Genomic DNA, 21,677 nt, shown 5'->3' on the forward strand with positions numbered 1-21,677 from the left:
AAATACTGCCAAACTGCCTCACTGTAGCACAAGCAATTATCATGTTGCAATGCCATGCTAATGCTCACCAAGGACAATGGATGGTAGAGATGGGAAGAACTATGATGTAAACAATTTGAAAATAACAGCATATCCATTCAGTTTCATTTGAAAATTGTTGGATGCATCCATATTTGTGTTTGTTGGTAGGGTACTCAGTCAGTATTACACACACATTGACATTAAAGTTACAAACAATAATCCTTCAAAACTCCGATATGCATCAAGAAGAATGACTAGGAACACAAATCTCAAAATCTCTTTGACACATGAGACGTAACTTTTTTTAAATCATGACTGTTACTAAAATTGAACAAGTAGACCTATGTAACACATTCTAAAGGGACATTTGCAGAAAAGATAATTACTGATATCAGTAGTGATGAGTAGACATGTGAAATATGTAAGGTGTGAATAATGGTGAGGGGGGGGGGGGGGGAAGGGGGGTCGGGTGGGTTGGGGGGGGCACAAGAGAGAGCCTAAGTGGACCAAAGTGACGCCTTTTATAGTGTCTTGAAATGTACAGGTGAATCCAAGCAACAGTCACAAGAAGAGAGCGAGAGAAACGACCAGACATACAGTACACCACCACAGCAGGCGTCACAGGAGGCAAATCTCCAGTTTCACAACAGTTCCATCACACAGCTGTAGCGGGCATCTTGGCAAGGATGGAAAAGTTAATTTTCCTATTAGCTTCCAGCTGGGGTCCATCAAGTGGGGTGTAAAAAGGGGAGAGGATTCTTTCAAAGAAAAGGGCCCTGCAAAAAAAAAAGAATTGCTATGTTTTAAAGATTTAAAATGTGTTATTATCAATCTAGTCTGTTGATAATATATGTTAATATATGTTTACATCCTTGTTTGGATCAATGTGTCAGTAACTCCTAGAGGGTCAGTCTCTTCTCTGCCAAATGCAAATATTAAGCAGTGAACTTTTCAGTATTTACTGATGTTTGGACCTCGTCTGAATGTATTTATTTAACATAATTTAAGGTTTTGCTCATATCAGACAGGGGCTTGCACAGCTTGGACTGCTGTCGCTCAACAGCCTCTCATGACTTTCACCACACGGTGGCCCTGTGCCTCTCCTCGATGCATCTCCTTGCCTCCGCCACCGTTCATCTCGGCACCCAGCTCCCCTCCCCTCCCTCCCTCCCGTTACCCTGCCACTACCTCCTCCCCCTGCCTGTCCTCCCTCTACTTCCACTGCTTCCTCCTGTCGCGCTGCGCAGAGCCACAGACGCTCCTCCAGCTCCGTGCAGCCCGGTGCGAAGATGGTCGGCGGCTTGTGCGCTCGCAGGTTGGCCCGTCGGTCGCGGTCCGCCCTGATAGCAGCCCTGACGGTGCTGCTGGTGCAGACCCTGATTGTGTGGAACTTCAGCAGCCTCGACTCCGGTGAAGACCGGGAGAACGGAGGCTCCAACGTGCGGGAGAAGAGGGACCGGGTCGCGGGCAGCCGTGCCGCTGGCAGCGACTATTTCCAGCACGGCGTCCAGCAGCGGCAGCGGCAGCAGCATCCTCCTCCGCCGGGGAAGGGGACGTCTCGCCACATACAGCAGCCGGTAAGACTGACGCTACCGATGTATTCACGTCATATCCCCGCTGTAAAGAGACTGTCTCACCGGGGATGAAGCCTGGAGGGGGTTGACAGGCAGGTCAAAACATCGCCAGCTTGCGCTTTTGGGAGACAGGCCTCTAAATGAATGAATGAATGAATGTTGTCACTAAAGCGGAGGCTGCCTCGTCAGGGAATGATAACATGTCTGAGGCGAGACAGATGCAGCCTCCTTTTTCTCCTCTGGTGCTGGGAGACAAGCATCCTCAGCCGATGAGCTCAGGCAGACACATTGCACCGTTTGAATGAACGCACTGCCAGAGCTGAGTATGAAACCTGAACTCATGAGCGTGTAGTTCACTCCAGGGCAGGATGATAGCACGGCAGGGGCATAAGGTAGTAAGCTCAGGAGGTGACTGAATAGTAGAGTCACTGACATAAGTTGTACCCGTCACGGTTGATTTGGTAGGCTATTTTAAGTCAAATACAGTAGCTGCATGGCTCAGCAACACTGCCTGAGCAAGGCCAAATTGAAACATAACCTAATTTGTAGGGGTTGAATTTGATGAAGTAAAAGCAGAGTCATCTGTTGTCTGTGGAAACATAAACTGTTTTATTGGTCGTGGCAACTTCAGACATAAAGGTACTTCATAGATAGATAGACACTGTGGTACCAAAGAAAACATGCAGGGGACATTATGACACTCCGGCAAACAATATGAATCCAGTTAGTTAAAGATAGCCTGTGGAGCTGTTTCCATTTAGAGGCACATAAGCTAATACAACATTTTGTTAACTGAAAATGTAGAAACTGAATCCCCCAAAATCCAAATGTTTACTTGTAGACTGCACTAACTGCTCCCTGTGCCCTGCAGGCAACACAACAAGCAGGTTCTGTATTCGTACTGTGCTCCTGCGCAGCATGTGATTAATTTCCACAACCTGATGTCTGGAATTAAATTAAAAAAAAAAAAAAAAAAATCAGCCTCTTGCTTGCATGGTTTCTCATGCATTTAGGCTGCCCTACAGAAATTGGACGCAGTGGTTCCTGGCAAAGGATGTGGCGTTTTTTTCCCCTCCACAAAGCTGCCAGCCATTCAACTGTAGCCCGCCATTCAGCCACCATGCAACCAGTAGATAACCGGCTTTGATGTAGTATGATACACTGTGGCCTCCGCGCTCAGTCAGTCACTCGGAGCCGTGCACTGTATCATCTGTTTCCTCTGCAGATTCTACTGTGACTCACTCATCTTCATCCTGTAGCACTGTTTGTCCCACCTGCCGGCGTCTCCACAGACCAAAGTCACGCTGAGGACGGGTTATAATTGAACCTTTTTATGGACAGTTTGAGCATGCAGTAATGAAATATCTCTGTAACATCCCTATTGTAGTCCTGCTGGGACTCAGAGTGGGCTCGTAGTGTTCATTTGTGACTCTCAATAACAATACTTCAGGGTATTGTTTGTGTTTTTTGTACGGAATTACTGCCGTATCTCTAACACACTTGTGCACAAATTAGAAACACAGTGACATAACAGGAGCAGTGGCTCAGTCGTGTCAGAACCTTTTCACGCTGTGTCAACGCTAATCTGTCCAAATGTGTTTCGCTAATAAAACACACAGTGGATCTGCACCCGTGACCTTTTAAAAGATGGCGTTTCGTCCACATCGCCATCGCCTCGGGGGCTCTTCACACGTCCTGTATGCCAGTCAGTCCACCAGCTGGCCGGCTCGCCCCGCTGACTGCCTGTCAGAGTGTCGGCCTCGCTCTCTGCAGCTCTGTGGCCCGGGGACTCCTCACATTCAACTGGTCGCCACGGGCCATGTGCATTACCTCAGCTGGTTAATCACTGCATTTTCATTCTCTTACCCTTGTGGGTGGTGTGTCTCTGAGTGTGTTTGTGTGGCTTAGCAAGGCAAGAGTTGTCCAGCCTAAGGGTGACGCATAAGCGCCAACTGATGCTATATGAGGCACGGCGGCTGACAGAAGGGAGAGCAGCACTTTGATCCAGAATAGAACGAGCCAGAAGCTACAGTATGACAATAGCAGAATTTCTGTGTGATAACTTGTGTTGGATGGAAACGTTGTTGCTGTGGATGTGTCATCGCAGCAGGCAGGAGCTACAGTTACCATGGGTGGTTGTTTCCTGTTGTGTCTATTGAGGGTAAAGCTGCTAGAAAGCGTAGATGTTTTCTTCTTGATTCCAACAAACACCTTTGGATTGCACCTCCACAGCCTTTTATAGATATAATCGAATGTTACTTTGTAAGCTGGGAGTCTTTTTACACAAACAGTGGCTACCTGTTGCTGCACCCCCATCACAAATATCTTATTAATTAGCCTGTCTTGTTTTTCCCTGACAAAGGTTTATTACAGGAGATGTCATCACAATTATTATTAATAGGTGCTTATTAAGGCGGTCGGTGTGATGGATGTGGAAAAACAGTGAATGTGCCAGAATTAAATCATTCCACCTTCAGCAGGAGACCGAGTAAAGCTTTGAAAAAGAGTCCAGCTTCAAGCTTCACATCTGGTTGTCAGCACTTTCTTTTCCATCAGCCACAGTAGTCATATACTGTCATGGTCCCCCCATGTGCCCAGCGGGTGTCCAGCTCACACATGTTGTAAAGAGGTTCACTGTTAGTCATGGCATTACACGTAACATTACCTCTGATGTACACTTCTTTCCATAGCACTGAGTTTTCCTAATGGTTTCCCTCTGGCAAAGATGGCATTACAAATCATGTAAAATTGCACATTTAACCCAGTTTTTACCACATACATGACAAGTTTAACCACATAATATTATATTGTATTATAAAGATGTCCATTTTCCCGCGGTGGCTAGAGAAATGAGTTCCATCTTGGCATGTTGCTTGAACAGTTTGTGAACGACAGATATTGTACACTTGGTGTCAGAAAGGAGAAACATTATTCAGGAAGGCAAAAAGAGTCAAAGAAAGTCTGGAACTCCAGTCTCATATGAGGTCTTTAAAAGCTTCATCAAAATATTCTAATGTAACTTTAAATAAAACTTCTTTTCCCATATAGTTGTTGGAAGTTATAATTACTTGCAGAGAGTCTTTGAAGCTGTTTTTCAGGATTTAATGTGAATAACTGAGCTCTCAGATGTCGGAACATTAAAGGGATTGAAAATGAAATAACTTAGTAAACACTCCCATCATGCTGGGATTATCTTTGGAATTGTAATCGTGTACAATAGAAGTAACAATGTGCTGTACATATGTTTTGTGTTTAGGAGCTTGACTGAAATCTTTTGTTGCTAGCATTCTTTTCACCAGCCACCACCACAAGCACGGTGTGATTCATCCGAACACGGTGCTGCTGACTCATAAAGACGCACACACAAACAAACACACCAGCACCCATACCAAGACCTAAAATTATGTATATCGGTGTGTAGACGCAGGGAAGTAGCTCCAGATATGCACACCAACATACATGTACATATTATTAATAGTGAAACACACACACTCATGTTCACAAAGAATGAGCCTGGTTGTGATGATGGCGAGTGCAGTGCTTTACTACTAGCTCAAATATGTGTCAGTTATATTATTTTAGCCAAATGGCGATTCATAAACATGTTTGATTTTTTCCCTGTAAATAAATAACCGGAAAAAAGTCAGTTGTAAGTTTTATTTGATACTTTTATTGACAGACTGTTGCGTAATGTCAATATGTGCATGGAAAACGGCAAATAAATTATCCAATTGTGAAATGAAAAATAGTAATATAAAAAAAAGTTCCTTTAAGGCACAGAATATCTGGATCTGGATCTGGGGCTCTCAATGAAAACAATAACTAAAGATTAGGTGGAGGCTGGCGGCGGGGAATCATGGGAGTGATTGTCTCTGCTACCCCCCCTACCCATGAAAAAATTAAACCCAGAGTTGATCGTAGTCAAGGTGAACAAGCGAAACAGACCTAAACAAGGAAATATGTTTACCGACAAACAGTACGGCAGCTTTCAGTAGCTCCCGCTTCCTTATGCAGCGGTCTTTAAAGTAACATCCCGTGTTTCCACGGCAACAATAAACATGTAGTGTCTGTCATGCCGGCCAAAGAAACGGGCTGATTTCTCTGTCTGTTATAACTGTTGGAAATATAAGAGGTAAGAGATGATGAAGTATGTAAGTACTCTACAAAAATATATAACAGGTTTAGGCTATTTTTATTTCATTTTGATATTGTAGTGTAAACAAAAATTGCAAACTACACACTGCTGTGTGTGTTGTTATGCAGGTGTGTTTTTTAGTTTTGCTCAGACAGAGACAGAGAAATAGGCAAACTGTAACAAAAGTAATATTAAAAAGAGATTTAATATCGTATCGTTCATGGGGATAATCATGACTCATACAAAGCATACACAGTTCATTTGATTAGTTTTGTGTTCTCATTAATTAAAACTTTTTCCTCTCCTGTTAAAGTGTTAATATGTGGTTTACATCACTTAAGAGAAATAACATTTAATCGTAATGTGTGCTACTGCATTGCTATGTGCCAGCCTTCTTATTTCCTCTCCCTGAAGTCTTTTATTTCACTTGGAAACAAAACTGCCGTCATCACCTTACTCCCTTGTTTCAGGTTCAGTTCTGTCTCACATTGCGTTCCAGGCAGTGTACTTTTTTCCACTGCCATTTTGTGTGCCAGTCACTGCCGGTGTTGGTTTTTGTATCATAGCAAAGTCACTTTAGCGGTTGTAATTGGCACTTAAATTGGCGCTCCAAGAAAGTACATTTTCTTGGAGTGTGGGCTATTCTTCCTCAAACGCACCTTTGAACATACATAATTATAGTCCAGAGGCACCAATGCAATATGTGATTTAAAAATTCAGACGTCCCAATCATTACCTCAATGAAGTGTTACCCTGTAAAACCTGTAATGAGGGACAAGTAAAGAACTGGCTGCCCATCAACAGTCCATCCATCTGTCGCTGTGGTTCTGCAGACAGGGAGCTTCTTTTTCAAGTGCTGTTAGTCTCAGAAAGAGGTGGGAACAGGTTGAGATCTGAGGAAGTATGCACCTCAGACTTGAAAGAGACACATCGAAAAACCCAAGACACTTTGATGTTGAAGTGTAATCTGTATACATGACACCATCCCTCAAAACCTGCGCCTGAAAACATTTCATTATTATCATAATGCAGTATACTTCCAAAACCCTGTCATGTTATTTCACTGAGCAGACCCCACTCATATGCAAAACATCAGTGTCAGTGGAATCCAAAAACTTCAGACTATGTATACTTTATAGACTGAAAGTTTGAGTCTCCATAGCAGCTCAAACATCACATCCCAGACACTTCCATGTGAAACACTCCTCTCAGCACAGGCGCAGAATGCACTGCAGGGATCTTCACTGTGGTCTCCATGTTATGTGTTTACATCCGAAGCTGCCGCCTCCCTCTTCCTGTCCTCTTCTGTCCTCTACGCTGACTTTGTGTGAAGGAGGAACAGCCATTTAACTATTCAACAAGTGTCAGGATGTCTGAAATACTACACTCGGGGAAAGAAAACACACCGGCATGACTCACACAGCTCTGCAAATGATGTCGACATGATGGGACAGTGGTTTCCAATGTGGGGGTCGGAATCCTCTCCCCCCCCCCCACCCCACTCCCCAGGAGGTTGTGAGACCCAAAGAGGGGGGTCGTGAGATTCCTTAAAAAAAAAAAAAAAAAAAATGTTGACTCATTGAAAATTGTTATTGCACCCATTATTGTAACAATAGATAGTCTAGTAGTTTAGTTTCAAATAAAACCATTTCATTAAGTGAAGTGAACATGAAACATGAACGTGTAAAAATATTGAAAATCTCAGTCTGCACATGACAGCAACATGACAGCTGCTCTTTACACATAATGATGCACATACATGTGTGTCTCTTTATTTAGTTTTGTACACTCAGTGCTAAAGTCTCTGTCTTGTGTTGCAGTGTTTGGATAGGTCTATTAGTTCATGTGTGTGGCTGTGGGCTACATTTTATGCCTTAACCTCTTCAAGGGGCCGTGGGGGTCCCCAGTCTCTTGGTTAGGGTGCAGAGGAGAGTAGCTGTTTTATTTTGATTAATCCTTTCTCTTGTTTTTCTTCCAGGGATTTAGGCAATATGCCTGTATTCTTGTTTTTTTTAGCTAAGATAGTTTGGGTATTTGACTATGATGTTATGTTTATTATTTTGGCCTGTGCTCTCCCTGGAGTTTGAATAATTTGATGTTTCATGTTAATAAATAACCCTTTGTGGACTGAAGATCCGTTCGTGGTGGCGGATCATCAGGAGTGAGGAAGGAGAGGTTCGCTTTAATGCTATGGCTGGTTTTCCCCTATGGCCGTATTCCACTCAGTGCTGCAGTCTCTCTTTTTGTGTTACAGTGTTTGGATAGGCCTGTTAGTGCATGTGTGTGGCTGTGTGCTACAGCTTATGCTTTAACCACTTGAAGGGGCTGTGGGGGTCCCCATTGTCTGGCACCCTCGTTTTGGGGCTCGAGAGCTAAAACGTTTGGGAACCCTTTGTGATAGGAGACCAAGTTTCATTATGGTACTGTATTTAATAGAGCGAATAGATAACTGCAACATCAAGTTAATAATAGCAGTCCTTGTGGATTGTACTTGAACAATATGTACAGTATGCCTCACAGCTCCAAAGAGAGGCAGTCAGGAGGAAAGGGAAATTACGTGATTGAAATCAAAAGTAAAATATTAGATCGCTTGAGTATTTTATGAAAGCTTTTTCCTGTTGATGTTAGTTTTTGACTGTAGCTGATAAAGTCACATGATCACTTTTGATTTTTTGGGGGATTAATGACAGTTTGAATACTCAAAAATCTTGACTAATTTAAGCGGTAAAGAAGAGAGAAAGTTCTTTTTACAACATAGAGTAATGTGCAGATGTGAAAGTGGCTCAACAGACACAAAACCTACTCTTCTTCTCCTCAGTTAGACAGCGTGTCTGCCTGTCTGTCGGTGTGTCTATGTGCCAGTCTGTGTGTGCTCTGTGCTCAGCTTGATGCCTTTGTGCGCCTCATCTGTTCAACTGCAAAATCAAAGATCATAACCAACGCACGTCTCTGTCCTGTCATGTCTATTCAAACAAACCTCACCATTACCACCAATTAGAGTTGCAGCGCTCTGTGTCTAACCTCCATCGACAAACAAACACACACACACACACACCACCCTCACTACAATCACAGCCCAGCCATCTCTCATGCCTCAGCGAAGCAGTCTAGCCCCCCCCCCCCCCCCCACGACCATCTTCCTCTCATCCTCCCATCATCATCTGCTGCTGTTACAGATGGTTTCATCTCCTAACACATTAATAACGCATCATCCAGATGAATGGAGCTATATAATACCTAGCGTTGCCAATAATCCCATAGGTAAGAGGCTTAGCAGACATCCCTGAGAGAGAGAGAGAGAGAGAGAGAGAGAGAGCGAGAGAGAGAGACATAGAGAGACATAGAGAGAGACTTAGGTGTGGAGGGAAGACGAGGTGGGGGGCCTGATTACTCTTATCTGTACTTGGGTATCTATGTTGATATTTAGCATAGAGCTTAAAGGATGCACACACACACACACACACACACACACACACACACACACACACACTGAGGTTTAGACTAACAGACCATCACCATATGGAAGGGGCGTTAGGTCAATCTCTCATCTCCCTTGCTGTTTAATGGTTACAGGGTTATCCCTTTAAAATGATCTGCTGTATTTTACACAAACAGTTGAAGGAAAACGGTGTAAAAATATGCACTCAAATTCAATAATTAAATTAAAACCATTGCAGCTAGACTTCTCACAAAAAATACAAGTGTTAAAAAGATCATTCAAAAGTAATTTTTCTTTATACAGTGCAGTGGTTTGACTTTAAAGTCTGCTGTTCTTCTAAATACAACAGCCCATAAGGATGGAAGAACCTACTGGATCTATTCTTCATGTGCCACGTTGGACAGGTGAATAGGATGTAATAGTGGGTCCTTAAGGACATTCCTTAGTACAAAGGTTATATAACATACAATGGTTTAGACTGTGACTAGGAGCACTGTATTAGAAGATTTTTCTTTTTAAGCCCAGGCGCCCAGCAGGTGTCTAAGAACAATCTGAACCGAGAAAAAGAATTGCCAGACAACTGAGGCTGTCGAATAATTAAAACGATTTTTTTCCACCTTGATGGAAAACATTTAGACATCTAAGAAAGATATGAAACAGAAAATATGAGGATTTTGAAAAAGACAAATGCAATGCACAAAGAACAAGACTTCGACTATACTCGGCCGATAATATTGACGTGGCTCTGGCTTTGTGAACAAGACGGACTTCCAAAATCCTGCTTTTAATACTTAACCCAGTTGGAAATATAACTTTGTTCCTCTTTTTCCAAATACGGGATTTAAACCTATGGAAAAGCAGCTTTTAGCTTTTCTGTCAGAGCTGTTGGAACAGGAAACATGCAAATTACTGCAGCTAAAATACAAAACACAACCTCTGCTGACACTAGCAATGCAGCAGAGGAGTTGTGACTCTGTCTTGTATCTATAGTCTGTCCAAACACAAACTCTGTTGAGACATGTATTTAAGGAAGGTTCTTATGTTTTCTTCTTAAATGGAACATAAGTGATTTTTTTACTTATGTGTTTGTTGCCATGACAGATCCGTGCACATACCCATACGGTCTGATTGCCAGCAGTGGCAGGCATCCTTTGTTAATGGTTTTTCAGCCTTGATCACATTGTGTTCTGTATCTATGGCACCTATATTGTAGCCCCTGCAGCATTCAACATGAATAGACTTCTGTAAGGGATCATTAGACAGTAGGGAGTGTGTTTGTCTCTTTATGGTCACATCAGAGCAAAGAACTCTTGACAGCCTTCTAGCTTGGGAAGCATACGGCAGATTACCCACTTCTCTGAAATCGCTGCAGTACAACCACATAGGCATGCAACATGCTTATGTACAGTAAATGTTAGATCCAAATGCATGAACATGAACACGAACATGTAAGCACGCCCACATACTCTCATGACACTGAGCATGAGCCCATGCCTTGCTATCTTCTCCTCAACACACTTTGTATTAATCCCCATGTATTGTGCTATTCTAATAGGACAGGGGGGACTGTGACAGAAAGAGAAAAAAGTATGCACGTTGGTAAGGACACAGGGTGATGACATGTCGGCCAGGCAGAGATACGGGCGATCCGTCCTGTCAGGGAAAGCTTTTGTCCCTCCAGTCCCGTGGAGCAAGAGGAGAAGAAATGACAGCGGTGCTTTTATTCGTCCTCTTTTCCCTCTCCTCCTTCTCCTCCTCCCCAATCTTTTTTCTTCTTCTTACTACTGGAGCTGAATGCCAACAGCCCAGAAGACTTGTCCCTATCTCTGATTAAGAGAGAAAGTGAGAGGGAAAAGAACGTGAGATAGAGACAGGCAGAGAAAGAGAGACAGATATGCAAGACAGAAGAAAGCTGGAGGAAGAAATGTTGGGAGGGGGGGCAAAGAAAAGATAAACGTCTCATCCCTTCAACAAATCCGACGTTGACTCAAATCCCAGCGTAATCCTCCGGGGAACCCGGTCTGGTTTGAAGGCTTGTTAGTGTAGCTCAGGCCCAGGCTGGCAGAGACGGTATGGTTGGAGACTGTTTCTGGAAACTAACCTGAGTCCAAATGGACTCTACACATGCAGGGATCAGGTCTGTAATTTTCCCCTCTGTTGGTGAAGTTAAGGATTTAGAGGTAAGCTGATGCCCAGACACTGATCAAGCTGGTTTTATCAAGCATCTCTAAATAGGAGCCCTGATTTAGGATTACTGTGAAGAGGATGGTTGAGGGAATCTGCTCATAATCCCAATTCCCCACTGCCCCTGCAACATTGTGATTCCAGTGGTTGATAATCAAGCTGATGGATACTTGCTCTGAGATATTGCTTCATGCTAGGGCGAGGGATGATGGCGATGCCTCTGAACAGTCTCTTATCGATCATACCATTGAGATACCCCCCCTCATCCTCAAACATCCCTCAACTATTGTTCCATTTTATTTAACTCTGCACCACTGCACTACACCACACTAAACATTTTGTTTCATTTGTGACTTACAGTTTATTGCTCTAATGTACTGAATACAGTGAACTCTAAAATAAAATCATGTGAAGTAAAAGTGTGCAGGGAGCACAATTTTACTTTTAAAACATCCAGTTATAAAATCAAAGCACACCACTACATCTCAGGCAGTAGCAAAGCTGGTTATAACAATACATTTGTCTGGTTAAGAAGTCATTTAGACATCTTTAGTCATATTCATCAGCAGACCAGAGTCTTGCTGTCATGAATTAGCTCTTACCATTAAGCTTAATTACTTTTATGGACTCAAATGAAGGATTTTGAACTTGTAATTTCAACAATGCAATTTTTAAATTGACTGTTATATTTTGAGCAAGAAACATGCAAATGACTGCAACGAAATACAACCTTTGCTGACACAGTAGCCAGCAGAAGATTTGTGGCTCTGTCTTTCACAACATGAGTAGTAACTTAGTAGTAGATAGTGACTATTTTAAGATAATCCAACAAAATGGTTGTGCGGTTGTGGTTGCCCTAATGTCATGGCTGTAAAAAAAAAAAAGGTCTGCATGATGTGTCAACTGAAGAAAAAAAACGGTTATTTTTGGGTGCGGGAGAATCCCCATTCCCCGTGCATTATTTTCAGCAAATGCAATCATAAGAAAGCTTATGGGGGAGAATATCCTATTTGGATTTATTCTGATATTACACTGGAAGCATCCTGCAAAATGAAGGACCTAAATGAAGCAATTTTCCGTCTTTGTCAGCAGTGTTGCCAGATTCTTCCTGCGAATCCAAATGATTCAACAGGTCCATAATGATGACATACAGGTTTGGTCGGATCAATTGGAGTTATGAAGCTCTTTACATTTCAGCACCATTTGATTGTACAGTCACTTTAAAGGGTAGCTTATTATCTTAAAAGCTTCTGCCCTGTTTTGTGAGTGACTTATCAAATCTGGTGCAAAGTATGGAGCAACAACAAACATCCTTTTTTGCACCCTTTAAGTTGTGTTACAGGTTAATATTTTGAAGTGCTGCTTTCATACATGCACAAAAGTAAGATGCCTGTGTGAATGCAATTAACTTTGAGTGCAATTTTCCCTGACAACCATCCAGTAAAATTGTCTTGGACTCAAAGGGCTGCAAACATCCAGCTGCCTCCACAAAAAAACATTTTTGATTATAGCATTGGACTCTGCTGCGAACAAGCAACTCAGGAAGCGTTCAGGTGCAGCTTGCCCGAAAAGAAATCTAAATTCTAGAAATTTCAGTATTTCATGTGAGAAAACGGTCTAAGGTGAATCTTTGAGGAGGCAGACAACCTCCATCCATCCATTTTCTTCCGCTTATCCGAGGTCAGACCCGACAACCTGATATGCAAAATATAATGAAAACATAAACCACAAAATTGTCCAAAAAACTCAACCAATAGTTTAAATATTTACTGGTAGTCCGTTAATATTTCTCCAATCAAGTGTGCATACTGTTGACAAATAACCAGTTCATTGTATGAATGAGGATTTGTCAAGTCCGTGTTGACAGTCCCTAACTGGGAGGTCACTGAAGCAGATCGACTGAGACTGCCTCAGGGCAGCCACTGTACGGGATGCCGGGAGCTACACTAGAGACAGCAACGATGAACAAGTTAGACCTACACACCTGCAAAACATCCTCACAAATTCAAACACATGCACACACACTCCTACTCACTCTTCAGTGTCCCCACAGTGCTAGAGGCACACACCTACAGAATGCATAAAATCATGAAATACTCTTCTTCCTGCATCACAAAAAAAAACACTCACCCACACAATCTCTTTCTAAAGCGCACACACAAACAGAGGGTTGCACATACACAAAGGCCTCCATCTCTCTGCTCCTTTTCCCTGGGCTCCATGCAACACACACACAAAGACACACACTCTTTGAGAGGAAATAAAATTATAAAACACTCTGTGCACCACATGAGAAGCTGCTCTTCAGTATTCATGTTAACCACCAGGAACAGCCGGAGAGCTGGTGCTCATTATTGAACAGGTGTTTTCCCCGTCAGCTCTGTGTTTAAGATGCTGTCTGTCCGTCCTGCCCATCTCCCCTCCCCTGAAACGCCTCCATTGCCGATCTCTTGAGGTCGTAATAAAGACGCCGCAATAACGCCGTCACATCTCCATCCTTCCTCTTGACTACATCCTCACGGTTTTCATCCCCGTGCTCTACCGCTCCTCCTCTCCCCCCGGTCGCCCTCTCCTGCCTCCTCATCCTCTCCCATCTGAAGTGGGGATGTCTTACCGCGCCACTGAGTCGCTCTCGCTGGTCCTCCACACGCTGCAGGCCTTCCAAATCAGCTTCAATGAGGAGCCCTGCAGAGGCTGTCGCTGCCGGGGATAAATTGCGCTGTAATTGAGCTGCTTGATAATAATACGTTCTTCGCTCTGATTTCCTACCAGCGGTGAATCATCAACACCATCATCATCGCGCCATCACATCAGCAACGCTCGGCAGACGCTTCCACGCCGCTGCCACCGCCGCCGGAGTTGACCTGCACTCTTACTTGATTCCCTCTCCGTCTCTCTCTCCAATTGCTCTCGTTCCACTTATTTTACTCCCATTTCCTCCCTCTTTCAGTTCTTCTCTCGCTCCGTCCTCCCCACTACTCGTTCCTCCCATCTGTCCCCAACCACCCTCGCCCTTTCTGTTCCATTACATTGGATGGTGTGCCTCAGAGGTATAGAGAAATTACATTGTTGGAAGAAAAAAAAACTGTGTGTGTGTGTGTGTGTGTGTGTGTGTGTGTGTGTGTAATAAGAGGGTGGAAGAGGAAGAGAAGATAATTAGGATGGGGTGATTGTGTGAGCACAGTGTCAAAATGGCACTTTGCTACTTAAGGCATTCTTGCCTTGAGCGGAAAAGCTTGGTGATTTTGCTTTTTGGAAATGATCAGAATTTCAAAAAATGTTTAACTTTAAACTTGTAAGCACTCTCCTTTTCACTCTGGTACAAAGGTCATAAAGGCCTCTGTTTGTTGGCAGTTTGTTAGGTAATGTGTGTGTGTGTGTGTGTGTGTGTGTGTGTGTGTGTGTGTGTGTGTGTGTGTGTGTGTGTGTGTGTGTGTGTGTGTGTGTGTGTGTGTGTGTGTGTGTGAGAGAGAGAGAGAGAGAGAGCTCATATGAAAGAGGATGCGAAAACATAAGTTTTGTAGTATTAAGAACTTAGTTACATTTAGAGAATAAATGTTCTCCTCTGTGTGCGCTCACACGAGTGTGCGTTCTGATTACACAGAAGCACAGAGACTCCCACGCTGTCATGCAACAAAGTTTTTTTTTTTTTTAATCTATCGTATACATAACTATTAGTGCCTCTGACAATATAGCCCATAGATATTAATACAGACTGCCCAGTGTCCAACACGCGTGCATAGAGAATTACATCCTACGTTTATTTGATGTGGAAAACACAGAGCATTGGAGCCTGTCCGATCCTGTCGGTGTGTCAGGACATTTGAATAATTAATATGTATGTGCTTTTGTGCCTCATGCAGAAGTGTTCACTGCGTCTTTCGTTTCTGATGTTGTGGGAATAATTCAGCGGCGTATAACTTCAATAAACCATTAACATATTTCATACAGTGTGCTGTGTGTGCTCTGTGTGGTCAGTGGGCACAATGAAAGGAGAGAAGTCAAATGAGCCGACTGGAGTTCGGTCTATTAAAGAACAAAAACGAAAATCTGTAAATGTAAATTCTAACTCGCCCGCGTGCCGGACCACCTGGCTCTTACAGGAAATGGGATGTGACACTTTGATTGGTTTGATTCATGTTACACCAAAAACACACCTATGTATAATCTAGCCATATAATCCATCCTCTTTACACTCTGCGTCTGGCTCTACGCCCAGATTGTATGCCGTGTAAATGCCAAAATATAGTCGGACACGCCTCATATCGCAGTGCGCCACGCGCTTTAAACAACACTCTTTACATCATCAAATAGGGCCCTATGAGTGTGTGTGTGTCGGTCTGTGTGAGCTACTGTAGGGGGGAGTTAACACATGTTTTCACTGCTTTAACCACCCTCAGGAGTATTGCCTTTCCATAGAAGAGGAACCATTAGGAAAATCATTGACTCCTTATTGGTGTCAGCGCTCTGTTTGTGTTTTTGTGTGAGTGTGAGTGTGTAAGGGCTCAAACAAAGAACAATACTGCTCTTTTATCTCACTCTACCCCCCAGAATGGAACGGGTCGAGCTTTCAAGGGAGGGGGTGTTGGGACTTTTTTTGACTCCTGTCTTTGTCCTCGATTTTCCCCCACTACCCGCTGTGAGTGAAATCCGTTTTACTCGGGCAAATAGGCCTACAACAATCTTTTTATGTAACTCTCAGTTTATCCACTGGATAGATGAATACATCTTTTTTTCCCAAAAGTGCCAAAAGAGTCTCACTGCAACCCTTTCTGTAAATTACTATACATGGTTTTTTTTTAGGTTGTCTCTGCACAAGGCTCTGCTGAGCCTTTTGTGCTGAAATGTGAGTACACCAATCTGCACAGACCTTACCTGTACGTAAACAACAGTAGCAAGTAGCAGCTTAACAGTAAATCCTATATGACTGTTCTCAGCATATTTATTAAAATGATTCTCCTGCACATATGCACATGTTCCAGAGGCGTATAGGATATATGCAGACTTAATTGTCCTAACTGCTGAGAAAGAGATTATTAGTAATTATTATTCAGCCAGTGCACATCTGCTTGCCTAGCACTCAGCTTCTATAGGCTACCTAAAAGACACTAATGACTATAATATAACAGCGATAAAGGAAGAACTGTAATGAGGTGGTAACTATTTGCCTGATGTGGGAAGGTTAATCAAAGCAATAAGACGATATTGTCACCAGCAGTGTGTCCAGTGGAAGCAATGGAGATAAATGAGAATACGCTTTAGCTTTTTAGTCTACTCAGCTACCCCCCCAGTCTTATTTTCCTTCTTTAGAATGAAGCTAATATATTCATATTACTGCGCTGGAAATGACTCTGTTTAATACCTCATGAGAGGTTAGTTGTTGTAAGGGTGCCTATAACGCTAGGAAAAAGTCGAACAGACATATGTAGAGTTATTATGTTCACATGCACTGTAGAGGTCTGATTGAAGGATTAGCTCAACATTTGCACAATAGTACAGATTAAGTTAAATATAATGTGTAAGTTAGTGCACTTAAAAGGAGCTCTAAGGTGGATTTTGTTACCTTCAGGCAGTGCCAGGCTAACTGTTTCCCCATGTTTCCGGTCTTATCCTAAGCTCTATAACTGCTTGCCCATTCATACAAACCGTATACCGTCCAACCCACAGAAATGTAGGAAGTGCCTCTTGGTTTTAAAGTGAAAGCAATGTGGAAGTGCATGAATCCTGCTTATCCCAAGCAGCAACTCCTGGCATCCACTTTAGAGGCAGCTGCGGCTCAGTGGTACAGTCAGCTGTCATTCGGAAGTCGTTGGTTCGATCCCAGCTCCTGTAATCCACATGTCTGAGTGTCCTTTGGCAAGACACTGAACACCAAATTGCTCCCAGGGGCATAGCAAGTGGAGAGTGAATGTGTGACTGGAATTTATTGATAGTCGTTTTATTTAATAGCTTCTGCCATCAGTGTGTGTGAATGTGTAGTTGTGTTAAAGCATATTGAGTGGTCATAAGACTAGAAAAAAACACGACTAGTCTGTTTCATCTCACTGTGTCTTCATCCACCATCGAGGTGATCAGCTGGTGGTGACTAAAATCTGAAATGTATCATCTGTAACGTCGCTAGCAGTCTGCTGATGTCTGTAGCTGCACAATTAGACAAACAAACTCTGTTTCAGAGCAGTGGGTGTTCAGAGCAAAAAATAATAGTTACTAAATGTAACTCCAGTTCTAGGTGTACGTGCGTACCCCTCTAAAGGACTCTGCTATTGGTCTGCCCTTTGAATCTCCATCAGAACTGAACATATAGCCCCTAGCCGCTGCACCTCCTTTGGTGTTTTTTGTCGGACGACAGAGCATGCACTGCAGCTGCAGCCAGTGCACAGACACACACGTCTGCAAAATGAATGGTGTGTGTGTGTGTGTGTGTGTGTGTGTGTGTGTGTGTAAAGTTGGGTTAACAGTTACTGTTAATAAAATGATGACGCCTATCATTTTACATTCAGTTGTATTCAGATTTTTAAAGCACTCTATATTTTTCTGCAGCAGGGTTTGACTTATCAGACATACCGTATGCACTATATGGCCTATATCATCTATAGAAATACAGTGCAGTTATGTTGTTCTATGTTTAATGGATGAAGGTTTGTGTGTTTCTGTCAGCTGTGGCTCTAAAAAGCTCTTCATGTGCGCGTGTAAGTGTGATTGTGTGTGTGTGTTTGTTTATGGTGAGTAGTTATGTGCATGCTGCATTGAACATTAAAGGTCGGGGAAGGTGATGATTCTCCCTCTTTCTGTGTGTGTGTGTGTGTGTGTGTGTGTGTGTGTGTTTGTGTGTGTGCTGCACTCCACATGGCGTCTCAGCCTGCAGCGGACCGATGATTCAGAGGACACAGGCTGCATGACGTGCACTGTCTTTGACCCTCTCTACAGCAGCTGCTAATATAATGTTGCACATGTGTTTGTTTATGTTGTATTTGTTATAGGCTGTGTAAATGGGACTTGGATGGACATACTCTTGTCCCTATACGTATGCATTCATTGTGAACGATATGTAAGTCTTTGTGTGTTTTTCATATCAGTGAACAGCTGTGTGTGTTTAGCGCTGCTGGGTCACTTTGGGCCCTCTGTGCTCTTCAGTGCTCTGCTTTGGCTCCCAGGAGCCCCAGAGGATTTCTGCTGGGTATGCTGACAAATTGGTGCCGCCGAAATGGCTAACTGTTCCTTCTGTGGCTGGCATAGACCGCAACACTCCCCGAATACCAAGCAATATCCACGAGCACTTTTTCTCTTGTCTTTGTTGTCAACAAACACACAACCAATATGACATCATCGCGCAAACACAGAGTTTCTGATGTGCTCAGCCTGAGGAAAAAAGCCTCAAATCCAGCCTAAAATCTGGATGAAAAACCTAATCCCCAACTCCAGGGGATCCGATCTGAGTCGCTGCGGGGTCTGGCTATCGGCCATTGCTCCATTCCTCGTAGTCCAGCTCTCTGTCTCTTTCTTTCTCCTCTTTTCTTTCCCTCTGTAGCTCACTCTCAAAATATTGGACAGCTGTTTCACACAGTGAAAAGGGGGGGAAAGTAGCTTTAATTTTGCCAATAATGCCTCAGTCTGTGCATCTGCTATGCTGGAGTGATTAGCACAGCAGAAGCTGTCTTTGCTATGGTGACAAGCCCATATGGTTTCCGTATGTAAGCATTAGGCTTGATCTGTCTCTTTGTATTAAAATTTGTTTTACATGGTGATGTAATTGTTAAATCTTTTGAACCATACTGGGGGAACAGGGGGCGTTTTTGTATTTGGTCCTGGTTAACCGTTGTCCAGGATGAGTTCACTCCTAAACCAAGAGTCTGTCATTTATTAGACACAGCAAATGGTCAAGTAAAGACAACAGACATCAATGTAGATGGTTCTGAGTTAATTGATCTACAGTGTGGGTGTAAATTGACCACTCATTGACTGAACCCAGTGAACTTCAGCCTTCTCTGCATTCTTTATTTAAGATACTACTCATCTGCATCACACACACTCACACTCAGACAGGCGCACAACACAGAGGGGGCTCTGTATGGCTCTTTAACAGTTTCCTCGCAGACGTTGTGGAGTTCAGCTCTAGCCTGGTTTTGGTTTGCCACACAGTGCACCTCTGTCGCCGACTAGCTGCGCCTTCAGCTTCCGGGTCTTTACCTTTCCAATCATCAGATTACCCCCAGCACTTGCCAAGGCTAACCACATAATAACTGCACTCATCTGGCTGAATCTCTACCTCAAAGCAGCGCAGAAGCATGATCCTGTAGTTGCAGAGAACAGCTTTAGCCCAAACCCTCGAGCACACGAGACTACAAGGCTACAGCTCAGCCCTCGTAACCCTCGCTGCTGCGTGGTGAAGATTGAGCCGACTTTCTCAGCTTATCTTTTTCTGAAGGTCATGGATTAGCAATCCTTGGGCCTTGTAGCTCTGACTCATTCTCATGGATCCTCATGGAGAACAGTCAATAGAGAAGAATGAAAGAATATCTCAGAATGAACTGCTCAGAGTTGTGGTAGGAAAGTCTGATTGGTGGTGGTGGGACTGTGGTGGAACTGGATCCTACTGGCATTCCTCTGGAGGACTGGGGAGACACTCTGCTGCACCAGCGCAGAGGAGCTTGCCGGACTGACTGAAGAAGCTAATGAATGCGTTTTTTATGCGGGCTGTGGAAGAATGGCAAGTTGACATGGCTTTCCCTGTGTTCCTCAGTTTGTGCCTTTTCATATCCTATTAGTTCACAGTGTATGAATCAGCAGGTTAACATGGATGACGTGATTTCCCCCAGCACAAGACCTGTCTGTATAACAGAAGTAGGAAAACTCCAGCCAGGATATATTTCAACTGGACTTCTCTGGGTCGTTCTTGAATCACAGCAGGGACTTTCACAGACTTTTTTTGTTTTACATGAGAGGGAACTTTTTTTTTGTTCTTTTCTCATTGTAAAGGGACAATGTACAATATTAAACATAAATGTTGCCATTCAGTGTGTCCCAGAGTTAGCTTATAGCTAGTTTACATCTGTAGTCCCTAGGTAGGTCACAGCTGGATTAATATGCAATTTAAATGAACAGCTTTTTTTCTCTTTGTTCAACCACAAAGCCTCACTATTGGTTTACTCCAGAAAGATAAACCCCCTAGTCATCATAATGCTATTGGTATTTTTGTATACAGTCGACTTAAAAATGGGATATACAACTCTGGAGAAAGTTTAATATTTAAACTCAACTGCCAAATCCACTCACAGGTTTCCAGGAAAAGGACACTAACTGCTGATTCATAAAAACAATACTGCAGAATCCAGAGCGACTGTTACCGAAAGTGCTTGTTAACCTAAAAAAAGAAATCCCCAGCTCCTGCAGCCACATGTCCAATGTGTCCATGGGCAAGACACTTAACCCCAAGTTGCTCCCGCTGCTTTGTAGCGTATTATATATGTGGACGAATGGATTAGTTACTTCTGTTGGTCACTTTACACAGCAGCCATCCGTGTGTGAATGTGTAGGTGTGACCTGCAGTGTAAAAGCACTTTGAGTAGTCAGGAGCCTAGAATTGTCAGTTGCAGATCAATTTCAATTTGACTGACTTTTAAATCTCCTTCATCATATTACGCTCTATGAACATTGTATTAACTAATGTTTATCATGCTGTAACTCATTCATTTCAGTTTCTCATTAGTTTTCTTTAGATTCTTAATGGGGCTTTTTTGCCTTCAATTAATAGGATAGCCTGAGTGAGACAGGAAATGTGGGGAGAGAGAATGGGAGGTGAAATACACCAGATAGATTCATGTCCCAGAGTTGGATCAGAAACCATTATGCTGAGGACTATAGCGTTTATACATGGGAGGCCTGCTCTACGAACTGAGCTAAACAAGCAAGTTGTTTTGTCAGAGGGGAACATTAAACCCACGTGAAAAATAGACAAAGATGATCACTTTAAAAAAAGTATATGTATATATATATATTATGCCAAATATTAACGCACATCATTAAATACCACAACATAAAATACCATGATTTATATTTGTTTCAGTATCAGTATTTAATACTGGATTGTGAGTCCGGTTGTTGAGTCATATACTGTGTATGTGATATTAGGGAGGCTATTCCTTTTGGATGGGGGGGGGGGGGGGGGGGACCAAGCTCCATGTTACAGGGGCCCTGTTGGCCCCTGCCTAGAAGCGCCCATGTAAACAAGCACTGCTCTCATTAGTTTTCTGATTAGTTCAACAACAACATCCATGTCCTGAATGCCATGTTCAAATGATTTTGATCTCTTAAGTCTTTTAAAGTT

General features: G+C 43.1%; 1 protein-coding gene across 1 annotated transcript in view; it reads left to right on the plus strand.

The window, feature by feature from the left end:
• The first annotated feature begins 1,219 nt into the window (after positions 1 to 1,219).
• The window catches only part of LOC109998457 (xylosyltransferase I), an 80,222-nt gene continuing 59,764 nt past the window's right edge, over positions 1,220 to 21,677 (plus strand). Inside the window, exon 1 of the mRNA XM_065953538.1 lies at positions 1,220 to 1,598. Coding sequence (XP_065809610.1) covers positions 1,311 to 1,598 — 288 coding nt within the window. The 5' untranslated portion in view covers positions 1,220 to 1,310. The remainder of the gene's footprint in view (positions 1,599 to 21,677) is intronic.

Source organism: Labrus bergylta, chromosome 1 (genome assembly GCF_963930695.1).
Source record: "Labrus bergylta chromosome 1, fLabBer1.1, whole genome shotgun sequence".
Lineage (NCBI taxonomy): Eukaryota > Metazoa > Chordata > Actinopteri > Labriformes > Labridae > Labrus > Labrus bergylta.